Source organism: Orycteropus afer, unplaced genomic scaffold, assembly GCF_000298275.1.
Source record: "Orycteropus afer afer isolate SDZICR_OR568_19922 unplaced genomic scaffold, OryAfe1.0 scaffold00048, whole genome shotgun sequence".
Classification (NCBI taxonomy): domain Eukaryota; kingdom Metazoa; phylum Chordata; class Mammalia; order Tubulidentata; family Orycteropodidae; genus Orycteropus; species Orycteropus afer.
Genome location: NW_006921635.1, coordinates 3648910 through 3666902, shown reverse-complemented (window position 1 = coordinate 3666902; position 17993 = coordinate 3648910). Strand labels below are relative to the sequence as shown.

At 57.9% G+C, this 17993-nt stretch overlaps 1 protein-coding gene across 1 annotated transcript in view; it reads right to left on the bottom strand.

Annotated features, from left to right (window-relative positions):
• RHOF (ras homolog family member F, filopodia associated) overlaps positions 1-7785 on the bottom strand; it is an 11179-nt gene extending 3394 nt beyond the window's left edge. The window contains exons 1-2 of the mRNA XM_007938149.2: positions 7654-7785; positions 7299-7386 (exon numbers count right to left, since the gene is read on the bottom strand). Coding sequence (XP_007936340.1) covers positions 7299-7386; positions 7654-7785 — 220 coding nt within the window. The remainder of the gene's footprint in view (positions 1-7298; positions 7387-7653) is intronic.
• Between the last annotated feature and the right edge of the window lie 10208 nt (positions 7786-17993).

The following is a 17993-nucleotide window of genomic DNA, read 5'->3' as shown; positions in this document are numbered from 1 at the left end:
AGGCTAGAGACCATTCCCAAGGCTTCTCTTAATATACAGGAAGCAGACCACATCCCAAAGGCAGCTACTCAGCTGCTTGTGGTAGATCCCACCATGGAGTGGATTGCCAGTCTCCTCATGGGGAGTAACTACCACCAGCTGCCCAGCCACTCAACCAGGCCCAGCCAAGTTGACACTCAAACTTAACTACCACATGGAGCCAATCCCGCGCCCCCAGCTATGTGGGTGCCCGGCTGGCACCAGCCTGCCCGCCACTCCCTCCCTGTCACCCACCACTTACATAGGTACTTATCTTCTGTCTCCTTGATCCATGGTAAACATCATGAGAGCAGGCAGCACCATGAGGACAGGGACCATGTCTGTCCTTACAACTAATCCTGGCACCTACTAGGCATTCAGTAAAGACTGGTTGATGGTTGCTTTGAAATTGCTGAACTCTTGTCAGAGGCAGAGAAGCCTTGCTGGCACAGCAGTTAAGCATTTGGCTACTAACCAAAAGCCTGACGGTTCAAACCCACTACCCACTCTGCAGCAGAAAGATGTAGCAGTCTGCTTTTGTAAATACTGACAGTTCTGGAAACCCTATTGGGGCACTTCTGCTCTGTCACATAGGGTCACTATGGGTCAGAACTGACTTGACGGCAGTGGGTATGGTTTTTGGTTTTTGTCAAAGGCAGCAGACGTAAGGGCTGGCATGTGCCCCTGGATCCGCCATGACAGTCCGTGAGAACACAAGTGAGACTTCAGGCTGCTGGGGGTCGAAGGAGCAAGGTGGAACAGTGTGCTCATAACACTGAGGTGAGCCGCTTGCCGGGCGAGTGTTTCCCACTTCTAGAACATTTTTCCCCGTGTAACAACAGGACTCACTCCCCCCTTCTCCGAGAGACCTCTGTTGGCACAGCCGCCTTCATAGTCCACCCCCGGGCCGTGGTTTTATTTTCTCCACAGCACGTTCCACCCCGAGGTGACGCTAGTTTCCTGTTTGTCTCCCCCATGAGCACATCAGCCATCTTAAGGACGGGCCACCTGTGTGCTGTTCACTGTGGCGTCCCTGGGGTCTAGCACAGTGCCTGGCAAGCAGGCACCTGGAATGAATGAACAAGCCAAGAGCATACAATATAACAGCTTTGCTCTTCTGGGATGGCCAGCATAGTCCTTTAGCATTTCCAAGGGCATCTGCCACTCATGTGACCTGTGTTAATTCAAGCAGCCACTTGCCAGGTGAGCAGGGTGGGGAAAGTTACAGTTCTTTGCCTTCAAAGTTAGCAAAAAAGCAGAGGCTGAGGGGACCTTTGCCAAGGTCATACTGGCAATGCCAACTTGGTCTCCAGTGCCAAGGTCAACCATCTGCCTGGCCACTCAACAAGTGCCAATTCTTCCAGGAAGCCCTCCCAGCCTTGCCAACTGGAAAGGAAAATCTCTGGACGTGAGCCTTCGCATCTGTGAGACAGGGACGCATGAAGCAAGTCAGCTTTGATAATGACCAGAGAGACAGTAGGGACGGTACCAAGTGAGGAACACTCGCTCGGGTGCCAGCCTGTCTGAAGCCCTTTCCCTGCCTTAACTGATCACACCTCCTGATGACCCTACATGGTTGGACCACTGTTATGCCCATTTTATAGATGCAGGAACTCAGGCACAGAGAGGTAAAGTGAGTTGCCAAGATCACACAGCTAAGGGGAAGCTCTGTCAATGACAGATTATTTGGTAGGATTACTGGGCTACTCCGGGGGTGCAACGATTAAGTGCTGGGCTGCTAATCAAAAGGTTGATGGTTTGAACCCACCCAGTGGCTCCTGCGAGAAAGAAGACCTGACAATCTGTTTCTGTAAAGATTACAACCTATGGGGCAGTTCCACTCTGTCACGAGGGAGGGCCCCATGACTTGAAAATCCATAGTACCGGACAACAATTCTCCCAGCCTGCGTCCAGAGGGTACGGAGCTATTCACCCTTCAAGCCCCAGGCCTGGCCAGGTGAGGAAATAATGGCTGCCGACATCCAGAGAGAGGGACTCTGGGGAAGCTGTGGGCAGGCAGCCCAGACCCCAGTTCCTCCTCCAGGTTGCCTTCCTGGCTTGACTCCTGCCTGGCTCAGCTTTTCCCCAGGGTTCAGTGTGGGCCTCTGCACAGGGACCAAGCCATGGACTGTGTTCTTCCATGTGACCTTGGCCCACCTGTCTCCTTGGGAGGAGGGGGTGCCCTCCACATCCTCCCCCACTTGAGTCAGGAGGCCACTCAGATGCACATCCCATGACCTTGGCACCTTTCTCTCTCTGGCCCTCAGTTTCCTTATCTGTAAAAGGGGTGACAACCCTGCCCCAGGTACCAGAAGGGAAAGGACTTCGTAGCCTGGGACGTGCTTGGCACAGGGTGGGACTGCTATGGTGGCTGCTATTGAAACAGAAATTTACGGAGGGATGGGGGTTCTAACCTGGGATCTTTATACCCACAAGTTTTAGGGGCCTTTCTAACCACAGGCTATTCCCCCCCCCCAGTTTAACCACAATGATGCCAGGTATAAAAATGATGGGGGGGGGAGCGGGGGGAGGCATGTCTGACCTCCTCTAACTTCACAAGGGGAAAGGATGAGTCAAGATCAACAGCTCAAGGCTGATTCCTATGAGGTGGAGGTCAGACACACCCCCAGCCTTGGACCTCCAACCTTCTTACCAATCCTGATGCCAGCCCTCTCTCCTCATGGCCCTCTCTACCTCTCTCCTGAGTTCCATAATTTGTTTCAATGGCCACACAGAACTCACAAACAATACTCATGCTTATGAGGTTTATTAGGGAAGTACCAGGTTAAAATTAAGGATCAGTAATGACTCAGGATACAGCTCTTCAGTCAGGACAGCTTCTTGGCCGTGCCAGGCCTCTCCCTGGCCCATGGCCTCTCAGCCTCTTGAGCCTCTTGGGCCAGTCCGCCCTCTGCTCTGCTTTGGCAAGTGTTACAGAGCTCTGTGGCTCCATGGATAAGTGCCTAGAGGTACCCCACTCTGCCAGCAAGCCTTAGCCTGAAGGTACTCGGCTCTCTGGCTGGAGGGGGGGTGTCTGAGACCCTAGCTCTGCCAAGTGCCTGGAAGCACCCCACTGTGATTGCCTTGCTCCATGGGCTAGGAAGCCCACTGCACCGTTGTTGGGCCAGTGTCCTGGTTCTGCGGCTACTTCTCATCATCTCAGGTGTTAAACTGGGTCCTGGGTCTGGGAGGTTCTTAGTGCAGGGAACCCTGGGTGTAAAGGCCACACGCCCCTCCTTTCTCGTCTTTCTTGGTGGTAGTGAGGGCCTCCCCGCCCCCCGTCCACGTCTGGATTGGCTCATTTTAAGGCTAGCAGTATGACCATATGCCAGTCCTTTCATTACGGTTCTATGTGTTTTATTTGCATAGGGCCCACCACCCCACAACACTGCCATCCAGGCACCTCACTTGCCTTATTAGCAAGCTGTCCAATCCCCACGGTGGGCCCTAAGCACCTCATCTGCATAGCCCCACCCAGTCATGGCTAGAAAGGCCATGTAAGAGTAATCCAGTGCACAGCACCAAGGTTTAAGAAGGCCACCCTGCCACATGCCCAGTCACACTGGGGCTTCACCCTGGTCTCAGATGAGCTCACGATGTCAAAACAGCCTCGGAGTGTGCACAAAGGGGGCATTTACTCCTCACGTGGACAGGTCTCTGGGACGAGGTCCCCTCAAAGCCAGCCATCTTCCTGGGGTTGACGGGACTGGAGGGTGGGGCGGAAGTGCGGTGTCTCCTCACACAGGGCTGTTTCCTTTGTGGGATGGAGCTTTGCCACCAGAGCCATCTTCCTGGGGCTTGGGGTCTCTGAGGCCAAGAGCTGGCTTGAGAAGAGAAGGGGTGTCCTCAGGCCACAGCAGTCCCTAAATCTGCTGGAGGGCACACTGAAGCCAGGTGGTTCCTGGCCAGACCGGGGTGTCGGTCAAGGGAGGGGTGCGGGCAGCATGAGAAGGGGAAGCTGCCAGAAGAGGAACCCACTTTTACTCGGCCTGCTGGGCCCGCCCACCTGCACTTCCTTCCCAGAGGTAGGAGTAACTGAGGCTGAGTGGCTCCAGCCTCAAGCTCAGGCCACATTCTGATTAACCCACACATGTGGCCCCCTAAGCCTCCAGGGCTCCTCGCTTCTATGGCTCATGACACCCTCTTGTCCCCAGTTCCTCAGCCACTCTCTGCCCCCCGACTCCTACACCCATCTCAGGCTGAGAACCACTGCTCTCTGCCTCCCTGGGGCAACCCATCCTCTCATTCCCCAACCCTGGACCGAACCCCAAGTCCAGAGGAAATACGTCTCTAGCTGGTGTCTGAATGCTACCCCCCACCCTGCTGGGGAAACTTCAGACTTTACCACAGCTTCCTGCCCCTGAGGGTGTCGGCCTGGGGGGGGGGCTGCTAGGGCAATGGGTGTTCACGGCCCCCGCCCTCACCTCTCACCTCTGAGTACCGAGAACTCCCTCAGCCCTCCATCCCCCTCCCACTGCTGTAACTGCTTCCGCAGGATGGAGACAAGCGGCTAGACTGCCTCCCACAGACCCAGGGCAGTCACTCGGTCCTGCATGTGGACAACTTCAGTCTTCAGGGGCCACCCCTGTGCCACAGCTCCAGTCACTGCTGGGTTGGAAGTTGTCCCTTCTGGGCTCAGCCCAGCAGGTTCTAGAACCTTCTGTAACAACCTCTTCTAGACTCATCTTTAGCTCAGCCACTGCTCTCAGACTCTTGGTGGTGGTTGTTATGTGCCGTCGAGTCAGACCCGACTCATAGTGACCTCTCCTTGGGTTTCCAAGATGGTGTCACTACGGAAGTAGATTGCCCAACCTTCCTTGCGAGGAGTGGCTGGTGGGTTTGAACCGCCAGCCTTCTGGTTAGCAGTCAAGTGGCTTAGGCACTGTGCTACCAGAGCTCCTTCTCAGACCCTTAGCCTCTCTTTAGTCATTCACTATACTCTCCAGGTCTCTGTCCACCCTAAAGGTAGACATCACTGCCATCATCTTCCTCACACAGGTCCTCCCCCATAGAGTCTGCCATTCAGATTTGACTCATTCATTCAACAATCACGGCAGGAGGCTCGCTCTAGGCAGCCCTGGTTTGGGCCGTGGGGATGGAAGGAATGACCCCACCTCACTCAAACGTTGCTCACTGATTGGGAAGTTCCTCGCCCACTCACAGCGGTTCACCTTTAGGGGGCAGCCGTATTTCTTTCCCCCTTGGGAGCCCCTCTGGATCTGTCGTGCTGGCTGTGAGGCCAGTCTACTCTGCCCAGAATGCCACGAGGGCCTCCAACCCCAGCGTGGCTCTTCTGCTGCTGGAAAAAGGGCAAACAGGCGTCCTCCCAGTCGGGGCTGGGGTCAGCACAGTTGTGTGGACGGCAGATTCCGGAGAACAGGCCTGGGCTGGAGCGGCCACGGGGGGTGGGTGGGGGTGGGTTTAGAAATCACCATGACAAGTAACATATACTGAGCCCTTTCCTTCCAGGGAAGGTCCTGGTACACATGGTTCATGTGTTGGACTACTAATTGAATATGCTGGCGGTTCAAACCTACCCAGTGGTCCCATGAAAGAAAGGCCAGTGATCTGTAAATGTTGCAGCTGAGGAAACCTGGAGCAGGTCTAGTTTGTAAGACGCGGGGTGACCACGAGTTGGAACTGACTCAACAGGAACCGGTCTGGTTTTGAGGCCAGACATCCCCAGTGACATACTGTCAGTAGAGGTGGCATGGAAGCCCCGGTCTGTCCAGGTCTGCCCGTCATCACAGCGCGTGGCTAGGCCCCAACAGGATGCTGTGGAAGGGAGTGTCATCTCCCAGGTGGTCACACTCACTCGCACGACTCTGCTGCCAGGAAGCTCCCCCCTCCTTCCTCCCACAGCAGCTCTGACCACCAGCCCTTCCTTATGCCAAGTACAAATATTCCGGAACCTTCACGCCAATCTACACTACCATGTTCTTTGAATATCATTCTCTGCGTGAGGCCAGAAAGGCCCCAAGTGGTCCTTGCTCTCAGTGTGATGGAAGAGGCAGCCCTGGCCTCGAACCGCCAGAATCTGAGGACAGAGGAAGAAGAGGAATCTCCCCTCTGAGTCTCCCAAGGCCCCGGGCAGAGCCCTGCACCAACTGTGAACAGAAGCATTCATTTTCGCTTTTATTGCACCCCAAAATGCCCTCAGGAATTCTTTGGAGCCTGTTACTTTCCACTTGAGGCTGGGGGCCTGGTTCTGTGCTGGGTGGTGGTGGTGGTGGTGGTGGGGCGCTGCAGGTTTCTTTCCAACTAGGAGTGATCCTCAGAAGCCACTGTAGGGGTAGGCCATGGAGTGAAGAAACCAAAGCCCAGGACGCGAAGAGGAGTTTTAGGGCAGCTCCTTTTCCTCCCAGGACAGGTGAGGAAAGCAATGGTCTACCCGCCCGAGGTTGGCCAGGGACCTGACCTCACACAAACAAGGCTTAGCTGGCAGGGGAGGGGACACCCCATGATGTGATGTGGTTCCACAAAGACTCACTAAACACTGAGTCACGGACGCTGGATGAGCTCCACCTGGAGGCCCAGACCTTTGCTCCCCAATGTTGATTCAGACCAAGGGAGAGCCAGGGCAGAACTGAGGCCTCCCCAGGGCCAGCTGTGTTACCCAAGTCCTCCCACTGGCCATGCCGGCCCAACTCTGAAGCAGCTACACAATTACCATACATCTGCATGCATTAGGGGCTACAGGTGGCGACAGAACCGTAGGTCCTACCTGCTGCCCCAGAACGCCATCCCTCCTCCGGTCATCATCTAACATTGCCTGGTTTCTTCCCAGGAACCAGGAAAGCACTGGACTGAAGCCACAAATCCTGGACCATAGGCTTGAAACAGGAGGTCAGATAAACCTGAACCACAGACCGTAGCCCAAGGAATCCCAAACGCACAGGATTCTGGAGCCCCAAGCTGGGACAGTAGGCCACAGAATTGGGATCCATCCAGCATAGCCTGGAGCCGTGGGACCCAGACACACCACCCACTGAACCCTACAATCTGTAGTCCACAGAACCTTACAACGTCACAACATGTAACATACAGAATCATGGAGCTGGGTGGAGCACAAGTGTCGCCCACGGTTTTCTAGAACCACAGCAGGCAGGCCGTGGGCTCTCAGCACATCCAAACATCCCCTTTTACACACGGGGCCACTGAAACCCCAGAGAAGCTGAGGGGGACTAGGGCCTCGCAAAGGCTGGTAAGGAGGGAAGCCCCGGCAGGGAAAAGCCTTCGGTGGGACCCCTGGGAAACCCCTGGCATGCAGGTGTACTCACCGGCAGTGTCGTACAGGTTCAGGGTCACCTCCTTGCTGCCCACGGTCACGGTGGCCGTGTACTTCTCAAACACCGACGGGGCGTAGTGCTGTCGGAGAAGGGGTTGAGCTGTTTCTTCCAAGGGGCGCCGGGGCCCGGGGCCCGGGGGCAACCCTACCACCCTCACCCTACTAGGCTCTGGAATTCCCGAGGGGACGCCCTGGGGTGGGTGGAGGCCGTCTCTCCGCGCTCAGGACGCCAGAGACCCTAGAATTCCGACTCTGGGGGCGGGCACGGGCTGAGGGGAGCCCTTCGCCCTCAGTGGGTTCAAAAGAGGCCCCCAGGCCACCTCTCTGCAGCCCACCGCGGGTCTCACCTCGGGGAAGGAGCCCTGGCTGTACACCATCAGCAGCGAAGTTTTGCCGCAGCCTCCGTCGCCCACGATCACAATCTTCAGTGCTTTCCTGCCCGGGGCGGCGGTGGGGGCCGGGGCCCCAGGGGCATCCATAGCCCGGCGCCGGCAGCACTAGCGGCGCCGGGTCTCAGCGCTGGGGCACCCGGGTGCGACCAGGGGCGGGGCCTGGGCTGGAGGCGGGCTAAGGGAAGCTCCGCCCTCCGCAGCCGCGCCGCCTCCGCCAGGCAGCCACCCGGGCCCACCTCCCAGCCTCAGTTTCCTTCCTGTTAGTGACGGCATCTAACAACAACAACAAGAAGCTGTGCAGGCAACGTTCAGGTCTCAGCCCCAGGGAAATTGAAGCAGCTGAAAAAAGAGGTGTCTGTAGTCTCAAGCGCAGCTCCCAAATCCCATCACCTCCCCGAAGCGTCATGGCGCGCCCCCCGCCGGCAAGACCCGGCTGTTTCCGCAGCTGCACGCCGGGCGCCTCTGATTGGCAGGTTTCTCCGGCAGGGACTCTCTGATTGGCCGGCTCGAACCCCCCACTCCCCCATCGGGTAAGGACTCGGTGATTGGTGGGCTGTACCTACAGCTGCGGGGGCCGAAGGGCCGGTCTTGAGAAAAGCCCTTTCTCCTTTTGGCTTTGCTGTGTCCAGCGATGTGGCCCCTGGCCACCCTGCCTTTGGCCTCAGTTTCCCCCAGGTGGGAGTGGTGGTGTCGGGGAATACGCTGACGGCAGGGGTCGTGTCCGCCCACCTCGTCTGTCCCTCGGGGCGTCTGTGTGTGTGCGGAATTGGGAACCAAGAATAAGGAATAGGGGTTCCGCTTACCTGTCTCCGCCCACACTTCCTGGGGCCGCAGGGTGGGCGTCTGGCGCCCTCTGCTGGGCGCTCGTCTTAGCGCGGGCTGCTCATGGCGCAGGTGAACTGCTGCAAACAGGCTGGTGCCCCGTCGACCCCGAAACACGCGGGCTGGCGCCCTTTCCCGCAGGGGTCAGATGCATGCTGAACCCAGTTGGACACCATCTGAGGTCGTTTGGGGCCGGCCTCCGTGCAGTTTGGAGACTGATACTATCCCCTACAAACTAAGAAATGTAAAGCGTTCCCCAGCAGCCACGTGGCCTTCACCCCAGGAATTCTCCCCGATTCCCCAGGTCCAAATAGTAGTATTTATTGAGCACTTACTACACGCAGGTACTACCATCCCCGCCACCCTGAGCTTACCGTCCCTCCAGGCCAGTGGTTACAACTAGCGAGGGGCCCCAAGAGCCGGCCCAAAGCAGGCAGGCACAAGGTATGGCCGGGAGTCCACTCCTTCCGGGTGGGCTAGCAGAGTCCTTTTCTAACAAACCGGCCTACAGCATGGTTGGGGTGAAAGACCTGTTTCCTCTGAAAGGAAGTGTTGGCAAGATTCAGATCTACTTGCCCTGCTCAGTTGCATCCCCTTCCCCCATCGGCAAAACCCCCGATTCTCAAATTCTCAACAAGGATCAAATTACTGCACTTCGAGGTGCAAACTGCCAGCCTGGCACTGCCAAAATGCCGGGGTAAGGTTTTCAGCGGGTGCAAGGCAGGGCCTGACCACCAGAGGGCAGCAGCCACCGTCCGTGGGAGCCGCAGACGACAACAAACAGCCTTAGCTGGAAAGGGTCAGAGGGCCAGGCCCAGGCTGTTAGAAGGACGACTTCCAGGTCCTCTGGGCTCACCTGGCCAGAAGGGCACCTGCTGGGTCAAGAACCTCTTTGACAAATTCACAGCAACATATCTGTTCCTTTTTTCTTTGCAACATTATTTTTATTGAGAGGCAATGATTCCTGCCCACGAGGAGCTCACAGTCTTGAGGGAGGCGGCGTGACGGCGCTTGGGAGATGCCAACAATTTAGAGACCAGATCCCATGTGGGGCTCAGGGGAGGCTGAGAGAGGGGTGGTGCAGGGCATAAGCTGGACAGTGAGAGCACAGGCGGGGCCCATGTGTGCAATCTAGAAAACTTGTGTCAGGTTCCACAGAAGTTGGGGAGTGAGAAGGGAGACCAGACACGGCTGTGGAGGTAATGGGTTAGCTTGTCTGTCGGTCTCCAAGGCAGTGTTGGCCACTTGGCTTTCGAGCAGGAAAGAGGCCAGCAGAGCCAAACCTTGAAGCTTCTCCGGCAGCCTCTCCTGAGCCAGGGAGGAGCTGCGACTGGCCCCGGCAGGCCAGTGAGGCCAGGTGGGGATGGGGATGGCTCTTTCCTCAGCCTGAGGTTGGCAGGAGAGGAGGGGTCCTCAGAGGTGAAGCCTCTGCAGGAGTGAGGTGACAAGGTAGAGTGACAAGTCACGCAGGGAGAAGCCAGACGGAGGATGGAGGGGTGGGCTTGGAGTGAGCCCTTCACCACTTACCTCTCCTCTGGCGGCCTCAGGCTTGACCCTCCAAGAGGGTGGGCCACCACACTAGGAGAGTAAGGGTCACCCACTCCAAGTAAACTGTCACCTGAAGCCAGGCTGACCAAGCCAATCTGTGGTAGCCTTTCTGATCTCAAAACCCTCACACCTCAGCCTCCACTTTCCCACCTGTGCGTGAAATGGGGCTATGACCCGACTCAGCAGAGAACAAAGATTTGCACAAAAGGGAGCCAAAGTTCTCCCTGGTTACAGGGCCCCTGTCCACCCACCACTGCCTGGCCAGCCTGTCCCCCGGGTCGAGATGGACTTGGATGGAGCTCTGATGCTGGGTGGTGATGGGGTTGGATCTGCGGCTAAAATTACCCAGGAGCCAGGCCAGCTGCTCGGAGCTTCCTCAGAGGCGGCCGGGCCGCCAGGCCAGCTGGGAGCTGTGTGTCCTGCCCGGGGCCCTGCTCCCTTACCTGTGAGGCAGCCAGGAGACCTGTAGCTTTCTCCATCTGTCCCCAGGAGTTCCCGGAGAGTTTAGGAGGACAAGAAAGATTCTTTAAGCTGGTCTCTGCTACCAGAGGTGTTGGGACCTGGTGTCTACCAGTCTAGGGCTGCCCAGGTGGCAACTTGGGGTGAACTGTGTTCACACGGAGGCCCCCCAGGGAGAGATGCAGGGACCGGTCCAATCCTATCTAGTCAGGGCAAGGCCCAGCCAGGCTGGGGTGGGGCCAGTACTAGCAACACTTCTGTCTTCCACTTCCTGGGTGCCTTAGGAGACCCTGAGAGGTCACCTCTGTCACCCACCTCACGTTAGGCAGGAGGTTAGCCTGAGTGCCCGAAGTGGGGCCCCAGAGATGGGAGGTAGCCAAGGGCGGCCTGGGAGACCCCAGCTGCCCCTGGGGGAGCGGCCATGCTGGGGTCCAAAGCCACTCCCCCAAGGCACCAGATCAGAGAGGAACTTAAAGAGCAATCGTCCACCCTCCTGTCTACAGGTCTACGGGGGGCTGTGCTCAGAGGGGGCAAGGACTGCCCCAAGGCCACCAGTGAGAGGCAGCACTGGACCCAGGTGGCCCCGAGTGGCAGTGACACCTCTCAAGGGTTGGAGCAGAGGGTGCAGCCTGCACCCAGAGGGTCCAAAAGGTCACATTCCACACTGGGGCTCCTGGTGGCCTGGCCAGAAGGGGCAGGGAGCCTGGCGGCTCTGGAGTAAAGCAGGCCCAGCCTCGTGACCCTGCTGGAGGCCGGCCCCACTGGGCTTGGAGCCAGGAGCAGCCCTACCCCCTCAGGGCCAGGAGGAATGACAGCGGGCAGGACAGAAGGCCGGCACTGCCGTGCCCTAGGAACAGATCCACGAACAGAGAGAGGAGAGACATGAAACAGAGGGGAAAATGAGAAAAGGGAACATCTTTCCAGCTGGGCCTGGAGGTCACCCCGGGCTTCCCAGAACTCACATCCTGATCACAAGTTAGCACCTAACTGGTCCCTAATGGGTTTGGGGGGCAGGAGCGCAGGAACTGGCCGGAGCCCTTGGGGCGACAGCCCAGAGGGAAGATCAAATTCAATGCTTTACTCCAGCGAGGCCGCGGTGCGACCCCATGGCTCTGCTGGGCAGAGCCATCAGGCGGCCTGGAGGGGTGCTGGCCCCATGGCTGCACTGGGCAGAGCCATCAGGCGGCCTGGAGGGGTGCTGGCCCCATGGCTGCACTGGGCAGTGCCGTGAGGCGGCCTGCAGGCCTCGCAGAGCCAGATATGAAACTCACATGGGAGGTGGCAAGCAAAAAGGGTAATGGGTTTTGAGAAAAGTTAACTCCCTCATTGACTTTTTACGGAGCTCTTCTCACCTGCCCCTCACTCAGAGTAGGAGGAAGGCAATGAGGTACAGGTGATGGGGGTGTGCTCCCTGGAAAAGGACAAGGCCTGGGACCCTCAGCCCAGAAAGCATGTAGGACACCCTGCTGGCTGCCCCACCAGACGGCTTAGCGAGACTCTGGGCAGGGATGCCGGCAGACAGCTGGCAGGAGAGGGTGCCCAAAATAGCCCAGACAGCTGGGGGGGTGCTAGGGCCCAGGCACCGGGCTCCAAGTCAAGACACCTGGAACCCCATCCTGGCTCTGCCAGTGGTGGCCTTGTGACCTTCGGTGAGACGCTTCCACTCCGGGCAGTGGGTGGGCAACCCCAAATCACACAGCACGTGAAGCCGGCGGCTGGCACCCGCACCCAGCCCAGCTCCAAACCCACCAGAGGAACAGCCATGGCTCTCCACTCCAGGAAAGCCAGTTGTCCCCTTTGCCCTGAGGCCCTGCCACATGCTTCCTGAGCTTGGGGAGGAGCTGGCAGCCGGCCCAGCCCGCTCTTTGCGCCACTCCCAGCAATAATCACCACAAGGATGGAGACTGAATCCCTCCCTTCATCACACTCAATTCTCCTCCCGTGTTCCCTGCAAAGCGTGCATCACTATCCTTCCACATAGGACAATCGCCAGTCTTGGCACAAGCCCACAGCTGGGGGGGGCCTCAGAGCCTCCCTTACTCAAGCACCGCGCCCCAGCGGCCCCCCAAACCTCAGCCTCACCCTCACTCTGAGGGGTGGGACACAGAGGGGGGCAGGGACAACAGCCCGATGCCCCAAATGGCTAATCAAAGTGACAAACCAGAGATCACACGGGATGGATAGGAGATGAGAGGAAGCTGCCAGAGATCAAGGGTCTCAGCGTCTCCAGCTGCGGGGTCCTGGAGACAAAGAGGACACGGAAACTAACTGGCTGGCTTGTGTGAGAATGGGAACAAGAGTTGCCTTTACTGGGAAGCCAATCACTATGTGCCAAACACATGGAGCTCAGGAGGCCAAATGCAGCCACTTCCTTCCTGCTCACGCCCACCCCAGGCATTACCTAAACGGGTCTCCCCACCCACAGCATCACCATCACCTGGCAACAAGTATAAAGGCCCTCAACCACTCAATCAGAATCTATGGGATGGACCTGGGGGGAGGTTTTCAAGAGCCCCCGGGAGGATCCATGCTTTTGCTGAAGTCTGAGTCTGCTGTACTCCACTTCTACAGGTGGGGAAACAGGGCCTCTCAGTCTACGCAGCTTGTACAAAGTCTCAGCTGATAAAAGGCTAGCCAGGTTTCAAACCAAGGTTGGTCTGATTCTACCAACAGCTAGCAACACCTGCTCTGTGTGGGGGTAGGAAGGGAATTGTGGGAATTCCCAGGGGGTGTGGGGAAGGGGGTCAGGTTAACTTGTCCCAGTGAAAGCCGGCCCAGCTCTCAAAGGATCCCCCTTCTGCTGCCACTGTCACCCCACACACCTCCACGCCACCTGGAGGGGAGGGCCAGGGCGCTGCCCACCTGCGGGCAGCAGGAGCACCGCCACAGGCCCGCTACACTGAGAGGCACTGGCAAGATGTAGCCCCTAGTGGGCCGCTAGATCCGGGAGAGAAGTGCACGCCCCAAGGATGCTGACAACAGAAGCTGACAGGCGGGATGGATGGGCCCAGCAGGCGGCGGCCCAGCTCGCACGCGGTCACACACATGTGTGGGGGAGGGGCTGTAGAACCAGCCCGGCGGGTCTGGGGTTCCCGCCCTCAGCGGGCTGCTAGCCAGTCCCCCAATGTCCCTTACAGTCTGGGAAAGGGCTCACAACCTACCTCGGTGGCAGGACTGTCAGAGCCAACCTAGGCCTCCTCCTGCTGTCCAAAGGAGGGACTCCATTCGGGGGCACCGGACATGCTGTCCCTTGGCCAGCCAAGTGCTTGGGGGTTGGCGAAAAGCGCAGGGCCGGTTAGGGCGCCCCCGGCTTGTGGGTCTGACACTTTCCTGGCCCAAAGCGAGTCAGACAGCGTCTCCTGGACGCAAGGGGAGCCTTACGACACCGCCCCAGGAACCAGCCGCCTAGCTGGGAATGGATTAGGGGGAGCGCGGCCGAAGTCACCTCGGTTCAGCCCGGGCAACAAGCAGCAAGCGGCGATTCATCTGCATTTCCAAAGGCCCGCCCCGTCCGCATCCCCTCCCCCAGGAAAGCCGGAGATCTGCGGGTTTACCCCAGAGCCCTGGGCCCCAGGGATCCCGGCTCAGCTTCCCCACCCCCACCTCGAGGTAGCGGGCTGCTCGGAGGCTGTGCCTGAAGAGGCCAAATCGGGGCGTCTGACGCCCCTCCTGGGGACAAAGGGGGCGACCCGGGCCTCCGGCTCAGCTCTCAGTGAGCGACTGGGAGCCCAAGCTAAAGGCGCCGAGGCCCCGTGGGCAGCGGCCTCTGGGGGAGCCAGAGGGGTCAGGGAGCGGCCGCGCGCCCCGACCGCCCCCCGCAGGCTGGCAGCAGCGAGGAGGCCTCCGCCTGTCGCGCGAGCCCAGAGACGGGGCGGGGGTCGGAGGACGCGGCCTGCCACCCTCCCATCCCGGCTAGGGCGGCCTCCGGGTGGCGGCGCGCCCCGTCCCCTCCCCCGGCCGCCGCCGTCTTCCTCCTCCCGCCTGGCGCGCAACAGCCGCCACCGCCCGGGCCGCAGGCGGCGCGCGAAATGGCGCCCGTCTGGCCGCCTCAGCTCATGAAATGAGCGCGGGAGTCGCCGCGCGCGACGCCCCCGAGGCCCGCGCCCCCCAAAACGGGTCCCACAACCACTCCCGACCCGAGGCGCGTGACCCGCGGGCGTTCAGGCCCCGGCCTGGCCGAGTAGTCGCCTTCTGCTTCAGACTCGCAACAACAAGCGGGGAAGGAGGGCGGGAGAAAGGAAGAGGAAGCCAGCCGCCATTAGCCGCCGCAGCCCCAACCCGGCGCGGCTCCCAGCCCCAGCCCCAGCCGCGGCCCCGGCCCGCTGGAACCTGAACTGCAGGGAAACTGGAAAATAAAACTCGTGTTTGGGAGGGAGGAGCGAGCGCGGCCGGGAGCACGGGCAGCGCTCGGCTGCAGGCGGGAGAGATGCTGCGTCATGGTGCCAACATGGACGCCGGCCTTTTGTCTTTTTTTGCTCAGGAAGCGCAGGCGCGCCCCGGAGCCCCGAAATACCGGCTCCGGAGTGCGAGACCCCCACAATCAAATTGGAAAGAGGTCCTAGGTAGAGCAGGGATGTTTCCTTGTCTTTTGAGTCCCCCGATCTCCAAAACACGTCAAATTCTTCCCACCCAAGGCTCAGATCTGGGAAGAGCGAGGGGGGACGGGGTCAGGCGGTTCCATGAGTGCCCGAGGGTCGCTGGGGAGACCCTCTTCTCGTCTCGGGGGCAGAAGGTACAAAGGGGTCCGAAGAGCCTCCCATCTCCCCTCGCTCCGGCTGCCACACATAAAGCTCCAGAAACCTCTTTCTCTCCTCAGCTCCCAAACGTTTGCAGACCGTGGCCTGCTCGGAAAAACAATTTCCTCGAAGGGGTAAAAGGCACTTTTTTTTTTTTTTTTTTTTTTTTGGTTACTTACCCGCTCAGCCCGATGCCATGGTGCCTGGAAGATCAAGCTGGGCGGTGGTTTTGGAGGCGTTATTATAAAAAATATATACACAAGGAGATTTTTTGTTTGTTTGTTTAGTTGGGAAAATTTGGGGAAATGGTGTTGCCTTTTTTGTTGTTACCTCTTTGTAAGTTACACTCTCTTGGCATAGTCAGGTCCTTCCACTTCTGCAAACTTTCCAGGGTTGGGTTGGCAAAAGGCGGCTTCGCTGAGGACTGTTTACTGCTCTGGATATAGCAATGGTGTGATCGTCATTAAGAGACAAAAGGCAAAAATACACAGTCAAACAAGAGAAAAGACGCACCAGCCATCCCAACCGCCATAGAAAATACTGCCGAGTTAACGTTGGTGTTTGGCTCGACCAGCTAGGACTTGTTTTCCAGTTTTAATCTAGTTTCCTGTGACGGCTTTAGTTCTTTCTACACAAAGAGGTCTCCTTTCCCTCACCCCCACCCCCACCCCTCCGAAGACGAGAAAAACAGAGCTGTTTTGCTTGAAATAGATCGATTTTCAAAGAAAGTGTACGTGTTACTGGGAAGAAAGCTGACTAGCATTTATTGCTGTAAACATTTCCAAAAGCTTAAAGCTAAAACCTTAGCTTTAGAACAGCAAAATCGTCTAAAAGCATTTTTTAACTGGTTTATATTAGACAAGAGACAAAGACAGACATGCAGATGAAGCACTTGTAAGGACAGAATGGATTGGGTACTTACAATGTAAAAGGTTTTTAAAAAACTGTAAGAGTAACAACTGCTCACAGTATTTTTTGTTGCTGCTGCCATTTCGCTAGTCCTAAAGCTAGACATTTCACACATTACCTTGTTAAAAAGAGAGAAGGAGTTAAGAAGATGGCCAGGTTTAAGTGTTTAATAGAGGAAAACTACATATATTTAAAAATTTATTGTTCAGTCGAGAGAATACAGATTAAGACAGCTCCAAGCTCCCCGACCCCCCCCACCCAAGAAAAAAAGAGGAAAAAAAAATGAAATATGTCATTTACTTAGGTTTTTTGGAATTCAAGATTGTTAACTGCTGACATTAATGGTGTGCTATGACCTAGTTATACAAGACAAAGATGGATTCCAAGTCATAAGGAAAAATCCAGGTCTTTTTAAAAAGTCTTCTTCATTCTTCCAACTGTGAGTCCTTTAGCCTGTTGACAAATGTTAAACAACACACTGAGGCGTCCTGAACGGGATGGTGGAGTCAAAGGAAAAGCATTCCCCATTTGCAACAAAGGAAAAACCCACTTGGCCATTTAATTCCATTGCAGAAAAATGGCTCCCCTCATCTGTTGGCCTCTCCTTGGTGTCTGATGAAGGATGTTTTGAGATCAGCGTCTAATAACTCAAGCTCTATAGAAGCCGCGTGCTGATTGGCCGCCTCGCCCTGCCGCCCTGCTCCAGCCAATTACCTACCCACGGCCAAATTACAAACCCCGAAAAGAGCCCCAATATGAAATCCACCACCAAGCAACCCCGGCTAGGCGGCTCCTTCGCCCCGGCCTCCCGAGCGCAGAGGCAGAGGGGGCTGAAAACGCGTCCTTGCGAAGCCCGGGAGCCTCGGAGTTGAACTCACAAAATGGAAGCCGCACGCTGATTGGCCGCCGCCACTCCGGACCTTTAATAAAGAAAGGGGAAGGGAAAAAAAAAAATGCAAAAAAGAAGGACTCTCTCCTCCACTGGTGGCTGGAAGAAGAAGGGGGTGGGGTGGGGGAGAGCATGTGTTCAGGACAATTACTGGGCGCTCCCCTCCAAAAATAATAACAGAGAGAAGCTTGTATCACCCCGGTCCAGCCTAGGGCTGCTTGCTCCCAGGAATGCGAATGTTAATGTGGTTCAAACCCTGCTTTCCCCTCCCCAGCTCGGCTCCAGCGGGGAGGGGGTCGCGGGGCAGAAGAGGAAGCCGGAGCGCGGATGCCTCGATTGCAACTCGGCTGGAGTCGACGTCTGGCTCCCCCTACGGCTCCCAGCGTCCAGACACACAATCACTCCCTCCCCACCAACAAAACCCAGCCCTATTCCCCGAGTCCCCACGCGCCCACCGCCGGCGCTGGCAGTTTGGAAACAGTTTTGGAGACCCGAGGCGCTCGCCCGGGCAGGCCACGGCTCCCAGGGTAGCCCCGGCCGCGGGAGGTAGAGCCCGGGGACACCCCCTCCCCCGCCAGCCGAGCCCCCCACCTAAGTCCCAGCAGAATAAATAAATTAAAAGGCCTTCCCTCGGGGAGGGGGGGTGGAGGCAGTGTGGGAGCGCGCGAGTGAGGGGTGGGGGGCCACTGGGGCCCGGGGCTTTGGCGGCGCAGCTGCCGCCGCCGGGAGAGTGCCTGGGGAAGCGGCGAGGAAGGCGAGGGGAGGAGGAAGAGGAGGAGGTGGAGGAAGAGGAGGAGGGTGAGCGCTCGGGTCGGGCTCCTTAGCGGTGTATTGTGGGATGTGCGGCGACTGGGAGCCGAGCCTCCGCCGCCAGCCGCCTCCCGGGCACCAGCAGCAGCAGCGGCGGCGGCGGCGGCGGCAACAGCAGCAGC